This window comes from Pongo pygmaeus, chromosome 19, assembly GCF_028885625.2.
Source record: "Pongo pygmaeus isolate AG05252 chromosome 19, NHGRI_mPonPyg2-v2.0_pri, whole genome shotgun sequence".
In the NCBI taxonomy this organism is placed as follows: Eukaryota; Metazoa; Chordata; class Mammalia; order Primates; family Hominidae; genus Pongo; species Pongo pygmaeus.
The window spans coordinates 37809294-37823492 of record NC_072392.2 but is presented as its reverse complement, the minus strand read 5'-3'; the positions used below and the strand labels follow the sequence as shown (position 1 = coordinate 37823492).

General features: G+C 45.9%; 1 protein-coding gene across 8 annotated transcripts in view; it reads right to left on the bottom strand.

The window, feature by feature from the left end:
• Positions 1-14199, bottom strand: part of LOC129016775 (tensin-3-like) — a 310903-nt gene that overhangs the window by 202608 nt on the left and 94096 nt on the right. For all 8 annotated transcript variants that reach the window (XR_010124801.1, XR_010124802.1, XM_063657179.1 and 5 more), the window contains exons 7-8: positions 10940-11004; positions 6693-6776 (exon numbers count right to left, since the gene is read on the bottom strand). Coding sequence is in view for 6 of the 8 variants with exons in the window: in XM_063657179.1 (XP_063513249.1) it covers positions 6693-6776; positions 10940-11004 (149 nt within the window). In the remaining 2 variants the exon portion in view is untranslated. The remainder of the gene's footprint in view (positions 1-6692; positions 6777-10939; positions 11005-14199) is intronic.

The following is a 14199-nucleotide window of genomic DNA, read 5'->3' as shown; positions in this document are numbered from 1 at the left end:
CTTTGTTTTGCCACAGGCTCCCAAAGAAGGCCAAAGTCCAGGGCCACAAGCCCAGTGGTGGTCAGAGGGGAAGGGAAGGAGGCTGTCACTGCCTGGGACCCAGGACTCCAGAGTCCTTTCCCCAAAACCAGTTCTCAACAGTCATCACCTCCCAGGTCAGTCTACAAAGGGCTGCTCAGGTGATAGCTTAACCAATCAAAAAGTAACCCCTTGGAATATAATTCTCATCTGTCCTTTATAGAAAACAACTTTTTATGCATCATATTTTCAGGTAAATTAAAGACATAAAATGCTAAGGTAAATGTAATTTTTTTTCTTCCTTCACATGCTTTCTTAATAAGATAAGATTAACAACAACAACAACAAAAAAACCCAACATATTGTTCAAAATCCCAAATAAAAGCATGCCTTTAAAAAACATTTAAAAAATAGCAATGCCTTATAAAAACAACGAAGTTCACTGCAAATATAAGCTGTAGTGAATGCTATGAGATTGCAGAAAGATAGCCAAGCATAGGTGATAGCACCGAGTTTGTGAGTGACTTCCTAGAGAACCACCATCAGTATCAAAGAAAAGAACATTCAGGTATGGATGAAAATAAGGGAGGCCAGGCACGGTGGCTCACGCCTATAATCCCAGCACTCTGAGAGGCTGAGGTGGGCGGATCACCTGAGGTCAGGAGTTTGAGACCAGCCTAGCCAACGTGCTGAAATCCTGTCTCTACCAAAAAAATTAATTAATTAATTTTAAAAATTAGCTGGGCATGGTGGCATGCGCCTGTAATCCCAGCTACACAGGAAGCTGAGGCATGAGAATCGCTTGAACCCAGGAGGTAGAGGTTGCAGTGAGCCTAGAGTGCACCACTGCACTCCAGCCTGAGTGACAGAGCAAGACCCTGTCTCAAAGTAAAAAAAGAAATGAAGGGGAAACGAACATGACAGGACAGAATTGCACAATTAGTTCATCCCGCTGACTATGGAAAGGATCAACTTTAACTTCGTATACATGGTATTTATCTGTGGCATTAAAGGTAGATATAAATGAATCAATTTAGGGTATCAGATGCTCTCTGAAGACCATCCCAACAGCCTTATCCAAAATAAAATGTTCCTACTTAGTCAACACAGTTTTCAGAGCTGGAAAGAGTAGAAACCAGTTACTCTATAAAAACAGCTCCATTATTTTCCCATTGCTATCTTTTCTTTCTTTTTAGGCAATAACTCCCTGGAGATGATGTTTTCCATGCTTCTTCTCAAACCAGTGAGCACATTTTAAAAACTAAAGGATTGTTTTTAACTTGTAAGCAAACGAACATAAAAGCAGCTTGAAATTTTCAGTTGTCCCTTGCATTATTCACAGTCACTTCTAACAGCAAAAACTTCCATTTGGAATCTCCATAAATCTCCCTAAACATTTGAGTTGCAGTAGACGTAAGCTTAAATCTGTCTGAAAAGTGGGTGCATAAAAATCAGCATTCAAATGTTACTTTTCCAAGCAACAGGAACCATCATTACAGGACATCTTTCCCAACAGCTTACTCATTCTACATTCCTAGCACTCACAGAGTCAGCCATGGCTGCAGGGGCAGCACCAACCGGCCAGGAAAGGTGAGCTGGGCCACCTGTTGGTGTCAGCCAAGACTGGGCTGTTTCTTAACATTCTGCTGAGCATTCCCTTCCCTCTCATATAACGGGGAGAATAATGAGACCTACACATTGGAATTGCTGCAAAGATGAGTCAGTTGCATGGACATAAGGGTCAGAGTAGACCACAACACATCTGCCACAGCCTCTGCTCTCCTGAGGTATGCTGCCAGAGTGTAGGTGGCTTGGCCCACAGAGTTGGTGACTCAGAGGGGATGTCCGGGCCCAGGCAAAGTGTGTGGCTCCCTGAGGAATGGTCACCCTTTTTCCGCAGGCTGTGGGCAGCAAGGAGGACGTGCAGGGAAGGGCCACAGGGGCATGAAGTAAAATAGCCTTTGCAAAAATTTTAACAGTGAGAGAATATGACAGTGAAAGAGATCTAATGTAACCAACCCCCATCTTGCCTTTAACCTCCTAGCTGCCCTTGGCTATTCCTGGGCTTGGACCAAACTAACTTTAGGAGAAAGTGAAGTTTATAGTTTAAGTGATAATAGCCCAGAACTAAACCACCTTTGTAAAACTAATGCAAGACTACCACATTGGGAGGATGAACGCAGCTTGAATTCTGCCCAGGTATAGACTTAAAAGATTACTCTGGGGATCACAAGATTTGCAGCTTCCTCAATTACTGCTAGAGAGAACATCACCATTGTAGAACCTAAGATTGGCCTTTTGAGATGTCTGTTCAGGCTTTTGCATTTCTGACAACTGACAGCTCTACCTGACCTGCCAACTGTTCTCTGGCAACCCACCCAGAAGCGGACTCAGAGGCAAGAGGGCCATTTTCCCCTATGATTGCACCCCCAACCACTTAGCAGCACCCATTCCCTAGCCACCCCCTTCTCCCCAAAATACCTTTGAAAAACCCTAGCCTCCAAATTTTCCAGGGGGCTGATTTGGGTAGTAATAAAACTCTGGTCTCCTGTTCAGCCAGCTCTGCATGAATTAAACTCTTTCTCTACTGCAATTCCCGTCTTGGTAAATCGGTTCTATCTGGGCACTGAATAACGAACCCATTTGTCGGTTACAGAGACTACCTGAGGAGCCTCATCCTTTAGAGAATGTGGAAAACTACTCCCTTTGTATCTTTAAAGTATTCTTTCAGGCACCTGAGGTACTGTGTCAAAAATGACAGAAATATCAAAAATCAAATAATGCCATTTTTACATGTAGTTAGACAGGCATGAGCAGGGCAGCAGTGGGCTCTTTCCGCACCCACTAGGAGAATGTCGGGTAATGGTTCGGCAATTACCACATTGCCTCTCTGAAAGTGATACACTGGCAGCCGGTGCCAGGAGGAGGCCATTTCCTGATGGTCCACGCCTATTGCACTGTTAATTGAATGCAGGCCCCAGGGAGACACAACTTCTCAGGCACGTGCATTAACAGAAAGAAATGGCAGAGTATGACCTTCTCAGGGTACACCACCAGAAAAGGGAAGAAACCCTCAGATAGGCATGCATACAACTTCCTAAACATACTGCATGTGCTCACTTCCCAAGCAAAAGGAGGGCACTATGCATGCGGGCAGCCCCCTCTAAGGGGAGAATCATGGGAAAGGGGCACAAGACATGGGAAGTGGGCCAGCCTATGAAGTCTAGACCAAGGGTAAACACCACACTTGACCTTCATGTGCCCACTTGGGTCTCTTCTAAGCGTACTTTCCTTTCTTTCTTGTTCTAAAGCCTTTTAAAATAAACTTCCACTCCAGCTCTGAAACTTGTCTCTGTCCCTTTTTCTGCCTTATGCCCCTCAGTCAAATTCTTTCTTCTGAGCAGGCAAGAATTGAGGTTGCTGCAGACCTCAATTATGGATTCACTGCTGGTAACTCAGATACCTTCCACCAGTAACACTATATAGGATAATTTCTAGGACATCCTGATTTCTGCATGCCAAGACATTTGTTTGGTCTGTCTTCCCTTTACCTCAAAGGGACACCCAAATGTGCATAGACAACATGACTGATGGCCTTAGGTCTGACTCCCATGTGGGGCCTCCCAGGGTCACCTTGGTAGGCAACACGCAGGAGAGATCAGCTCCCCAAAGAAACAACTGGCTACCTGTGATTTTCCCCATTAACTCAGTGATGGGGCCAAGAAACGTGTGCTGCTGTCTCAACTCTCTCAGAAAGAAAGGAAAGGCGGAAAAGAAAAGAGATGTCAGAAACGTTAATAATTTTAATATTTTTCCATGATGCTGATAATAAACCAAAACTATACCCGGATTTTTGGGGGGTAGGAGGAGACAGGGTCTAGCTCTGTCATCCAGGCTGGCATGCAGTGGGGCAATTACAGCTCACTGTAACCTCCAACTCCTGGGCTCAAGGGATCCTCCCACCTCAGCTTCCAGAGTAGCTGGGACTACAGGTGTGTGCCATCACATCCAGCTAATTTTTTTTTTTTTTCTGATAGAGATGGGGTCTTCCTGTGTTGCTAAGGCAGGTCTCAAACTCCTAGACTCAAGGGATTGTCCTGTCTCAGCCTCCCAAAGAATCGGGATTACAGGCTAGAGTCACTGTGCCACACCCAGTATTTCTTTTTAACTACTTCTCAAAGAGGAAGGCTTCCAAGTTTAGGGAAGGAAGTTCAGGGGTGCCTCAGTAACACAACGGTGGTCATGAGCACCAACAGGAGGCCACACCGGGGTGTCAACAAGCTGCTTCTCATGATTTGCTGAAGACAAGGAAGGTATAAAAACAGAAAACTTAAGTTTTATGGGTCAGCTCCATGGGCCAACTGCTCCATGGTGTTTTAGTGTAACAAACAAGGTAACAAAGATTGACCTCCCATCAGAGTTGCTGTTGAGACTTCTGAGCTTCCCAGTCACAAATTCCTTGCTAATTAATTATTCTCAAGAGTGATTATTACGAGTTTGGCTTTAAAATGATTTCTTGAGCTCAGTCCTAAAACAGCCTGCAGCGCACCCATCCCACTCCCCAGGCCATTCAGGACAACAGAGAAACCTCCCATCACAGAGCCTATTCCCATACAAGCTGTCCTCACACGTTCTTCTGGTCTCAAACTTTCCTCCAGATCTATCTTATGCATTCATTCGTTTACATGCTCGATTACCATTTGGTGAGCATCTTTTCATGGAGGCTCTGGTCAAGATAAAAAGAAAAGAGCAAGGAATAAGGGGCATTTCCCTAATCTCAGGAGCAGAGGGATTAACCATGGTATGTAAAATTGAATCCAACAAACATTAAACAATGCAAATGCTCTGGCTTCAAATGTGTAACGACGGGAAGGATGCATGAAATCCCTGGGCATGGGAACGTGAGAAGAGCAGGGCACGGTGGCTCACACCTGCAATCCCAGCATTTTGGGAAGCCACAGCAGAAGGATTATTCAAGCTCAGGGGTTCAAGACCAGCCTGGGCAACACAGTGAGACACTGTCTCCACAAAAATTTTTAAATTAGCTGAGCATGGTGATGTGTGCCTATAGTCTCAGCTACTCAAGAGGCTGAGGTGGGAGGATTGCTTGAGCCCAGGAGGTTGAGGCTGCTGTGAGCCAAGATTGCACCACTGCACTACAGCCTGGGTGACAGAGCAAGGCTCTGTTTCAAAAAAAGAAAAAAAAGAAAATGAGGAGATATTTTCTCCCTTTACCCATATTCTTTTAATGTTATAAACAAGCTGCTGGTGCCGTAAGAAATAAGAACAAAAAAAAAGGAAAGACGACAGCTGGACTTCCTGTGTGCCAAGCATTCTGCATGAGTTACTCCCTATTTACACCTCATTTTCCATGCAGGAGGTCATATGAATGTCACGATTTTGGAAACTGTTCAACAAAGAAATAACATTTAATGGTTCCAAAAAAAAACCAGAAGTGACTGTTTAACTAAAATATTTTATAAAATGCTAGGTTTTCTGAAAAAAAATATGCTAGGTTTTCTGCACGCAACTTGCATTGCATGTGGGCCCTGTTGCTGACCACGGTCCCACACCCTAGCCCATGTTCCTCCAACACACCCGGTTTCAAGAGAAACAGAGCCATGCCATTGGAAATAGCAAGACAAAAGGAAAAGGTGCCTCTGGTGATGCTTGAAATCCCTTTCTGCCCGTCTACCCCCGTGTCTGCTGACATAGCCCTCAGTTGCACTGGAGAAAACATACAAGGCATCAAAACTTGCATACACAAGGTCGGGTGTGCAACTACCTGTCTCCAAAACGGAACACCATTTGGCAATCACCTTGGCAATTCTCCTACAAATTCCCTGCTGTGGGCTTTGAAATATGCCATGGAGCTACCTGGTTGGCTCTAGGTGTCACCATCTGTGGAGGAAGTGCACCTGGATGGGGAGCCAGCTGTGGGTCCTTCTCACTGCCTCTCAGCCAGCCCTGCTCAGGTTCTTGACCTCAGCCTGCTGGGGCTGGTAGCAAAAGGAGAAAGTTCTGCACCCCACCATGGCTATTCCCCACCACTTACTGAGCACATTCCAGGGGCCATGCCCAGAAGTAGAGAAGGGAGAGATGGGCAGCATGACAGAAAAATACTCCGTGGCCTCAGGGAACTGATGAGCTACAAGAATTGGCCAAGTGCAACTGCTAATGTGTTTGTGTAAGTAAAGTTTTATTGGAATATAGCCACATTTCCTGATTTCCATATTGCCCAGGGCTGCTTTCATGTTAGAACAGTTGCGATAAAGATCCTGTAGCCTGCAAAGCCTAAAATATCCACTCTCTAGTCTGTTGCAGAGAGAGTTCACTGACCCCTGGTCTAGCCAATAGAACCAAGTTCCAACATAATAATGGAAATCAAAACACACTCACTGCAAGAGAGGAAAATGCCAACTGGAGCAAGTCCTCCCTCTACCTGTCAGTGCAAGCCAGCAGCATAGGGGGCTCTCTCTCACCACAGACACACAGGATGGCTAGGTCCTTAACCTCCGGGAGGGACAAGCCTCCCCACCACCTTCACAGTCTTTGGCATGACCCAAGAATACCATTTAGGTATTGGGACAGAAGAGATGCCTCTTCTGTTTTCACATTTTTATATGTAAAATTTCATTCACCTCTTCACTCTGGCTTTGGGGATGTATACATACCGTTTTTGGGAAGGCTGCATTAAAGCTGAAACTTTGTCATCATAAAACTTCTTCATTGCAATCCTGTCAAGGGCCTGGTCGGCGCTGGAGGGGAAAGAGAGAGAGAGAGAGAGATAACTCAATGGAGCTCACACCACGTGGGTGCGTGATGGGGGATGTGTCTCATGGCTGTTGAAAGCGACCAGCTCCCACAGGGGGCTTCACCCTTTGCTGCACCTGTGCACACCCAATCCACCTGTCTCCTGTTAGACTTCATTTCCCCTGCAGGAATATACTGTGCTCAAAGTGGGAGCCATAGTGCAGGGTCAGAATTCTCATCTGAAATAACAGCTCCTTATCTAAAGATATGATTCTTAAGAGTGCTGAATACCCAGCTTGCAGAAGAACCAACTGAGGCATCTCAGCAGGCAAGTGGTAGGGCTGGTGTCCAAAACTGTCCCTTGGCCACCCTACGTCCTAAATAAAGACCATTTTAAGTGGGTTCTGTGCAAGACAAGCAGGCAGACTCAAGTCTCAGGACCACAAGGATGCAGGGAGCAACCCAGGGCAGGAGAGTCAACGGACCCCCCCATGAAGTCCCAAGAGGCACCCTCAAGACACAAGTGGGCCAGCCTGTGCCCCACCAGTATGTCACTCCCAGGACTGGGCTTGAGAACACTGCAGGGCACCGGGGTTGGAAATGTATCTGAGGCCTCGGGGCTGCAGCATTGTTTTTGAAGTGATTGAAAGTAACCCTGCTTTTCAACAATATAGTTGACCTTCAATGCCAGGTCCACAGTGCTCACAGTTAGTGTCTGACAGAAACTTCCAGAAATCTCACAGCAGGGCATTCGTGGGATTTCTTGATATGACTTCAGCACAAATCCTGGAATATGAGTGCAGTGTCTTAACAATTCCAACTCATTTGGGCCAAATGCTTCCTTAAAACCCTGATAGGCCGGGTGTGGTGGCTCACACCTGTAATCCCAGCACTTTGGGAGGCCAAGGCAGGCGGATCACCTGAGGTCAGGAGTTCAAGACCAGCCTGGTCAACAGGGTGAAATCCTGGCTCTACCGAAAATAAAAATTACCGGGGCATGATGGTGGGTGCCTATAATCCCAGCTACTTGGGAGGCTGAGGTGGGAGAATCACTTGAACCCGGGAGGCGGAGGTTGTAGTGAGCAGAGATCACACCATTGCACTCCAGCCTGGGTGACAGAGTGAGATTCCATCTCAAAACAACAACAACAACAACAACAACACCTGATAAAGTGGGCCCCTTACTTAGAAAAACGTGTCTGTGCCCCTCTAGAAAAATGATGTACATAAGCACTGTGGACTTCATAAAAATACCGGTAGAGAGACAGGCAGGAGGAGAAAGAAACATACTCAAAAGTAAGTTGAGTGTGATTTGACTTTCACAGAATGCTATAAAATGGACAACTTGCTACGTGCATTTACTAGGCAAGGGGCTGTGCTGGTGGCGCAGTTACAAACAGAAGGGCCCACTTTAGCACCGAGTCCATCACATACTGAGCAGGAGAATGCAGCTCCATAGCCTCCCAGTGACTTTTAAGCATTCCTTTTTCTGAAATTTACTTGTTTTATTAAATGCTGAGAATACATTTTGACCAATGTTTATTTTCCATAGTAATATTAGTAGTAGTAATAATATTAGTACTGGTTTTGTCTTTATAACTCTTATTTTTATGGTGTTGATACAAGAATGTTCTTCTTCTCTGGGGACTTGAAGTTTCTGTTTTCTTCTGTTTGCAGTTTGTGATAAAGGTCTCAAACATGTGCTTGTGCTATCTGGGATTACTCTACTTCTGAAATATAATCTAAGAGGGAACATTGTAGAAATGATCAAAGATGTATGTATAAGAATGTGTTCATCATGGCAAGCTTTGCAGTAGAAAACAACTGGAAGCAACCTTAATTACCAAAAAAAAAAAAAAAAAAAAAAAAACACTTGGGAGGCCAAGGTGGGCAAATCGCAAGGTCAGGAGTTCAAGACCAGCCTGGCCAACATGGTGAAACTACGTCTCTACTAAAAATACAAAAAATTAGCTGGGCATAGTGGCGGGTGCCAGTAATCCCAGCTACTTGAGAGGCTGAGGCAGGAGAATCACTTGAACCTGGGAGGTGGAGGTTACAGCGAGCCAAGATCACGCCATTGCACTCCAGCCCCGGTGACAGAGTGAGACTTCGTCTTAAACACACACACACACACACACACACACACACAAAACTGACAAAACTGGAAGCAACTTGGATAGGCAAAATCAACAAATGCTTAAATACATAACATATCCGTTGAATAAAGTGCTATGCTGCCACTGAAATGATGTCGGGAAACGATGCGTATAAAATGATATTAATGTAGAAAAGCAAGTCACAAAGAGCATGTGGTATCAGCCCATTTAATTGAAAGGCACTTAATACTATTACTCCTACTAATCACAACAGCGTTAATGGTAGCCAATACCTGAGTACTGATGCTGTTCTAAGTGCTTTTTGTGTAACATATGTTGAACTGTCACAACATTCCGGGAAGTAGGACTACCATCATTTTCCAGGTAAGGATGCTGAGGCTTAGAGAGATTCATGTAAATTGCCTGACACATGCAGATGAAATACATATTGACTACTGAGAGAAAACAGAATTTGTAGCAAGAGGTCAAAGGTGTGTTTTTAGCCCTAAGACATCTACCCTTCCCAAAAAATCCAGGACTACCCACAGTGCATGGAACTTCGGTTCAGGCAGTACTACTTTGCTGGGGATAGAAATGCTCAGTTGCAGCTGGGCGTGATGGCTCACACCTGTAATCCCAGCACTTTGGCAGGCCGAGGCGAATAATCACCTGAGGTCAGGAGTTCAAGACCAGCCTGGCCAACATGGTGAAACCCTGTCTCTACTAAAAATACAAAAAATTAGCTGGGCATGGTGGCACACACCTATAATCCCAGCTACTCAGGAGGCTGAGGCAGGAGAATCACTTGAACCTGGGAAGCAGAGGTTGCAGTGAGCCAAGATTGCACCACTGCACTCCAACCTGGGCAACGGAGCAAGAGTCTGTCAAAAAAAAAAAAAAAAAACAGAAGTGCTCAGGTGGTCTCTGTCCAGAACCAGCCAGGCTATGTTTAGTTACCAACCAAATGTCTTTGGCATCATTGAGGGATGGATGTGCCCAGGAATCTCGATTTTCCTGGCACACACACACACCGATGATTATTCTCACCAAGAGGGTATCTGATTTTCACTTGGGGGTTGGTTTCCTCCCTAGCAGACACCAACTCCGCAGTTGGTTTCCAGAGAAAACCTTCAGAAAGTCAAATTTCACTCCTTGGTGCTAGAAAGGAAAAGGTTTATCGGCTGATATGAATAGGCTTCTATTTCCTCAGAATGGAAAGCTCAGGCTTTACAAAGAGGCCATTGAGAAGACAGGGCAGATGCAAATGCAGACCCCATAAATAATGACATTTTCTGCATTGCATTTCAGCGAGAGTGAAGATCTGCACTCTGGGAAGGGTTCAGGTGTACACCACAGCTGCCCAAGGCCAGGAGGATGGGCATAGGGCTGAGGTCCTTGTGGCCCTGCCGTGTTTGTGTCATGTCTGGCTAAGGGGACCCAAGTGGCACCTCCAAAGTCTCCATGATTACAGTTCCATCTTATGGAAACCAGCCCAGACCTGGCTCTCCACTCCTAGGCTGTGGGATCATGAGCAAGCTGCCTGGCTCCTCTGAGCCTCACCTCTCTCATCCATGCAATGGGAATGATACTAACTGCCTCATGGGTTAGTTAGGAGAATTCAGGGAGAAAAGGAAACTATTCAGTATACTTCCCAGAGGCCCAGTGCCTGCAAAAGAGGTGGCTGTCACCATCATTATATACAAGGTATGAGCTGATTTAGTGAGACCACTCTGTTCTTTTCATAATCGTGACTTTTATCTCTGTTATTTTTTATTAGAGAATTCTCTATTAAAGAACAAGGGACAGTGGGGCCACTTATTTTTTTAATGCCTCCATGGAAGTACTTAGAATCAATCATACACAGTCACCCAACCTGGAAAATGCCACTTTCACAAGTGTAAACGCTTAACTGGAAACTGGGTTTCCAGGCACTGACCACCCCAGCACTGGGGGATGGGAAACACAGGTCAGCCAAGCCCTTGGTATCCAGAACAGCTCCTGCGCAGACAGCCTTCAGCCCCATGCAGGCTCAGCTTTTAGCACCTGAAGACAGCGAGCTGACATCATCCTACCTGGCTGAGATGTTGGTGAAATGCATGTAGGATGATATGACCACTCCTATGCATCCTTTCCCGCCCTGCAGGAGACAAAAGATCAGCTGATTTTCTCTGAAATCCCACAGCAGAGATGTAATTAGAACAGGAAAAGACTCACTAGTGGACAAAATAATAGAGAGCCTGCCTTGGAGGTAAGGCCAGCATTACCCACAGCCTTCCTGTCTGGGAAAGTCAGTACCCAGTGCAACTGGAGTCTCTGCAACAGGGAACCGAACCTGCATGCTGGGTGCAAACAGTAAGAGCGGGTGCTAACTGGAGCAGCCGTAGAAGCCCAGGAGGGCAGACCAACACAGCAGCTGCCTGTCATTTTACCCAATTAGGCTGGAAGAAACTGTGCCAGGAGCTGCAGCAATTAGCATGACTTAATTATCCACGTCAGACAGAAGTGAACGCCTGCCTGCTAACGGGCTGACAACGATCAGGGCTGCAAACACAGCTCAGCATGATGGGACACAGATTCCAGCTCACTGGCAGCACTGCCAGCACCTGAGCTCCACGTACACCCCCGTAGCCCGCCCTCACTACACATAGAGGAACCATTGTCCCAGGCAGAAGTTCTGGAAAAGGACCCACTCAAACCATAACCACAGACACCAACAGCCCAGCCCACAGACCAGCAACACCAGCAGGAGAAGCAGAAAGTATTGGACAGGCCACCCTCACCCAGGGCCATAGAGTGCCACCTTCTAGACCATACTCTTACAACCTACAACAGCAGATTGCAAACCACAGCCCAGGAGCTACTTCTGCCCATTACCTACTTTCCCACAACTTGTGAGCTAAGAGTAGTTTTACATTTTCTAACTATTAAGAAAAAATTTTGAAAAGAGAAGATTCCACGCCATGTGAAAATGTGTTGAAGTTCAGATTTCAGTTGTCCATATACAAAGTTTGACTAGAACATGGCCATTCCCATCTGTTCACCTACATCCAGGGCTGCTTTCACTCTCTCTGCAGGGGTAGGTTTGAGTATTTGCAGCAAGACCACGGGGACTGAAAAGCGTAAAATACAATCTGGCTCTTTTTTTTTTTTTTTTTGGAGACGGAGTCTCACGCTTTGTCGCCCAGGCTGGAGTGCAGTGGCACAATCTCGGCTCACTGTAAGCTCCACCTCCCAGGTTCACGCCATTCTCCTGCCTCAGCTTCCCAGGTAGCTGAGACTACAGGCGCCCGCCACCACGCCCGGCTAATTTTTTGTGTTTTTAGTAGAGACGGGGTTTCACCATGTTAGCCAGGATGGTCTCGATCTCCTGACCTCGTGATCCACCCGCCTCAGCCTCCCAAAGTGCTGGGATTACAGGCGTGAGCCACCGCGCCCGGCCTAATCTGGCTGTTTTTAAAAATATTTGCCAACCCCTTATCTGGAATCATATAAAGCCAAAAAGGCAGGGCCTCTAATATGTAGCTCCCTAACTTCTTGAGAAGAAACTACTGATCAAATTCAAGTCACAATTCTGATAAGCCCAGTCACACATGAATGTCACCCAGGAGCATCCTCTCTGTCAGTGAAAGTCAAGAGCATGCCTTATAGGTACTCAATGCGGGCACTTGATACACTCTTTGCAGCTGAATCCTGGCACGTGCAAATTATTAACAGTATGGCTACTAGTATGCCTCTTGCATAAAACTGTATTTGACAGCAATTCACCTACAAAGAAACAACACTTCAGCCAAAACAGGCACACATGGCGGTAACATTTACCCCATTACCAATCGCTTTTGTGGCACTATTTATGGATTTTTTTTCTTTTTTTTTTTTTTTTTTGAGACAGAGTTTCGCTTTTGTTGCCCAGGCTGGAGTGCAATGGAACGATCTCGACTCACGGCAACCTCCACCTCCCAAGTTCAAGTGATTATCCTGCCTCAGCCTCCCAAGTAGCTGGAATTACAGGCATGCATCACCATGCCCGGCTAATTTTTTGTATTTTTAATAGAGACAGGGTTGTTCCATGTTGATCAGGCTGATCTCGAACTCCCGATGTCAGATGATCCCCCCACCTTGGCCTCCCAAAGTGCTGGGATTACAGGCATGAGCCACTGCGCCCGGCCTATAAAGCAAATATTAAAAGATCTGAAGGGACAGATAGAAATACCACAACCGTAGGGGACTTCAGTACCGCATTTTCAACAATGGACAGATCACCTAAACCAATAAGAAAACAGGGTACTCAACCTGCACTTTAGACCAAACAGACCTTACAGACATATACAGAACACTGCATCAGAATATGCATTCTTCTGAAGTGCACACAGAAGGTTCTCCAGGATAGATGGCACGTTAGGCCACAAAACAAACCTTAACGAATTTAAGGAGACTGAAATCATATCCAGTATCTTTTCTTTTTTTCTTTTTTTTTTTTTAATGGAGTCTCCCTCTGTCGTCCAGGCTAGAGTGCAGTGGCAAGATCTCAGCTCACTACAACCTCCACTGCCTGGGTTCAAGCGATTCTCGTGCCTCAGCCTCCCGAGTAGCTGGGAATACAGGTGCATGCCACCATGCCCAGCTAATTTTTTTGCATTTTTAGTAGAGACGGGGTTTTACCATGTTGGCCAGGCTGGTCTCGAACTCCTGACCTCAGGTGATCTGCCCGCCTTGGCCTCCCAAAGTGCTGGGATTACAGGCATGAGCCACCGCGCCTGGCCTCAAGTATCATTTCTGACCACAGTGGTATGAAACCAGAAATCAATAACAGGAGGAATCTTGGAAAATTCACAAGTTTATGGAAATTAAACAACATACTCCTAAATAACTACTGGGTCAAAGAAAAAAGTCAGAAGAGAGGTTTAGAAATATCTTGGGAGAAACAAAAATTGAAACACAACACACCAAAACTTATGGGATGCAGCAAAAGCAGTTGTAAGAGGAAAGTTTATGGCAATAAATGCCTATGTTAAAAGAAAAAACTCTCAAATAAAAAAACCTAATGTTAGGCCGGGAGCGGTGGCTCACGCCTGTAATCCCAGCACTTTGGGAGGCCGAGGTGGGTGGATCACGAGGTCAGGAGATCAAGATCATCCTGGCCAACATGGTGAAACCCCGTCTCTATTAAAAATACAAAAATTAGCTCATTGTGGTGGCACGTGCCTGTAATCCCAGCTACTAGGGAGGCTGAGGTAGGAGAATCACTTGAACCAGGGAGTTGGAGGTTGCAGTGAGCCGAGATCACGCCACTGCACTCCAGCCTGGTGACAGAGTGAGACTCTGTCTCAAAAAA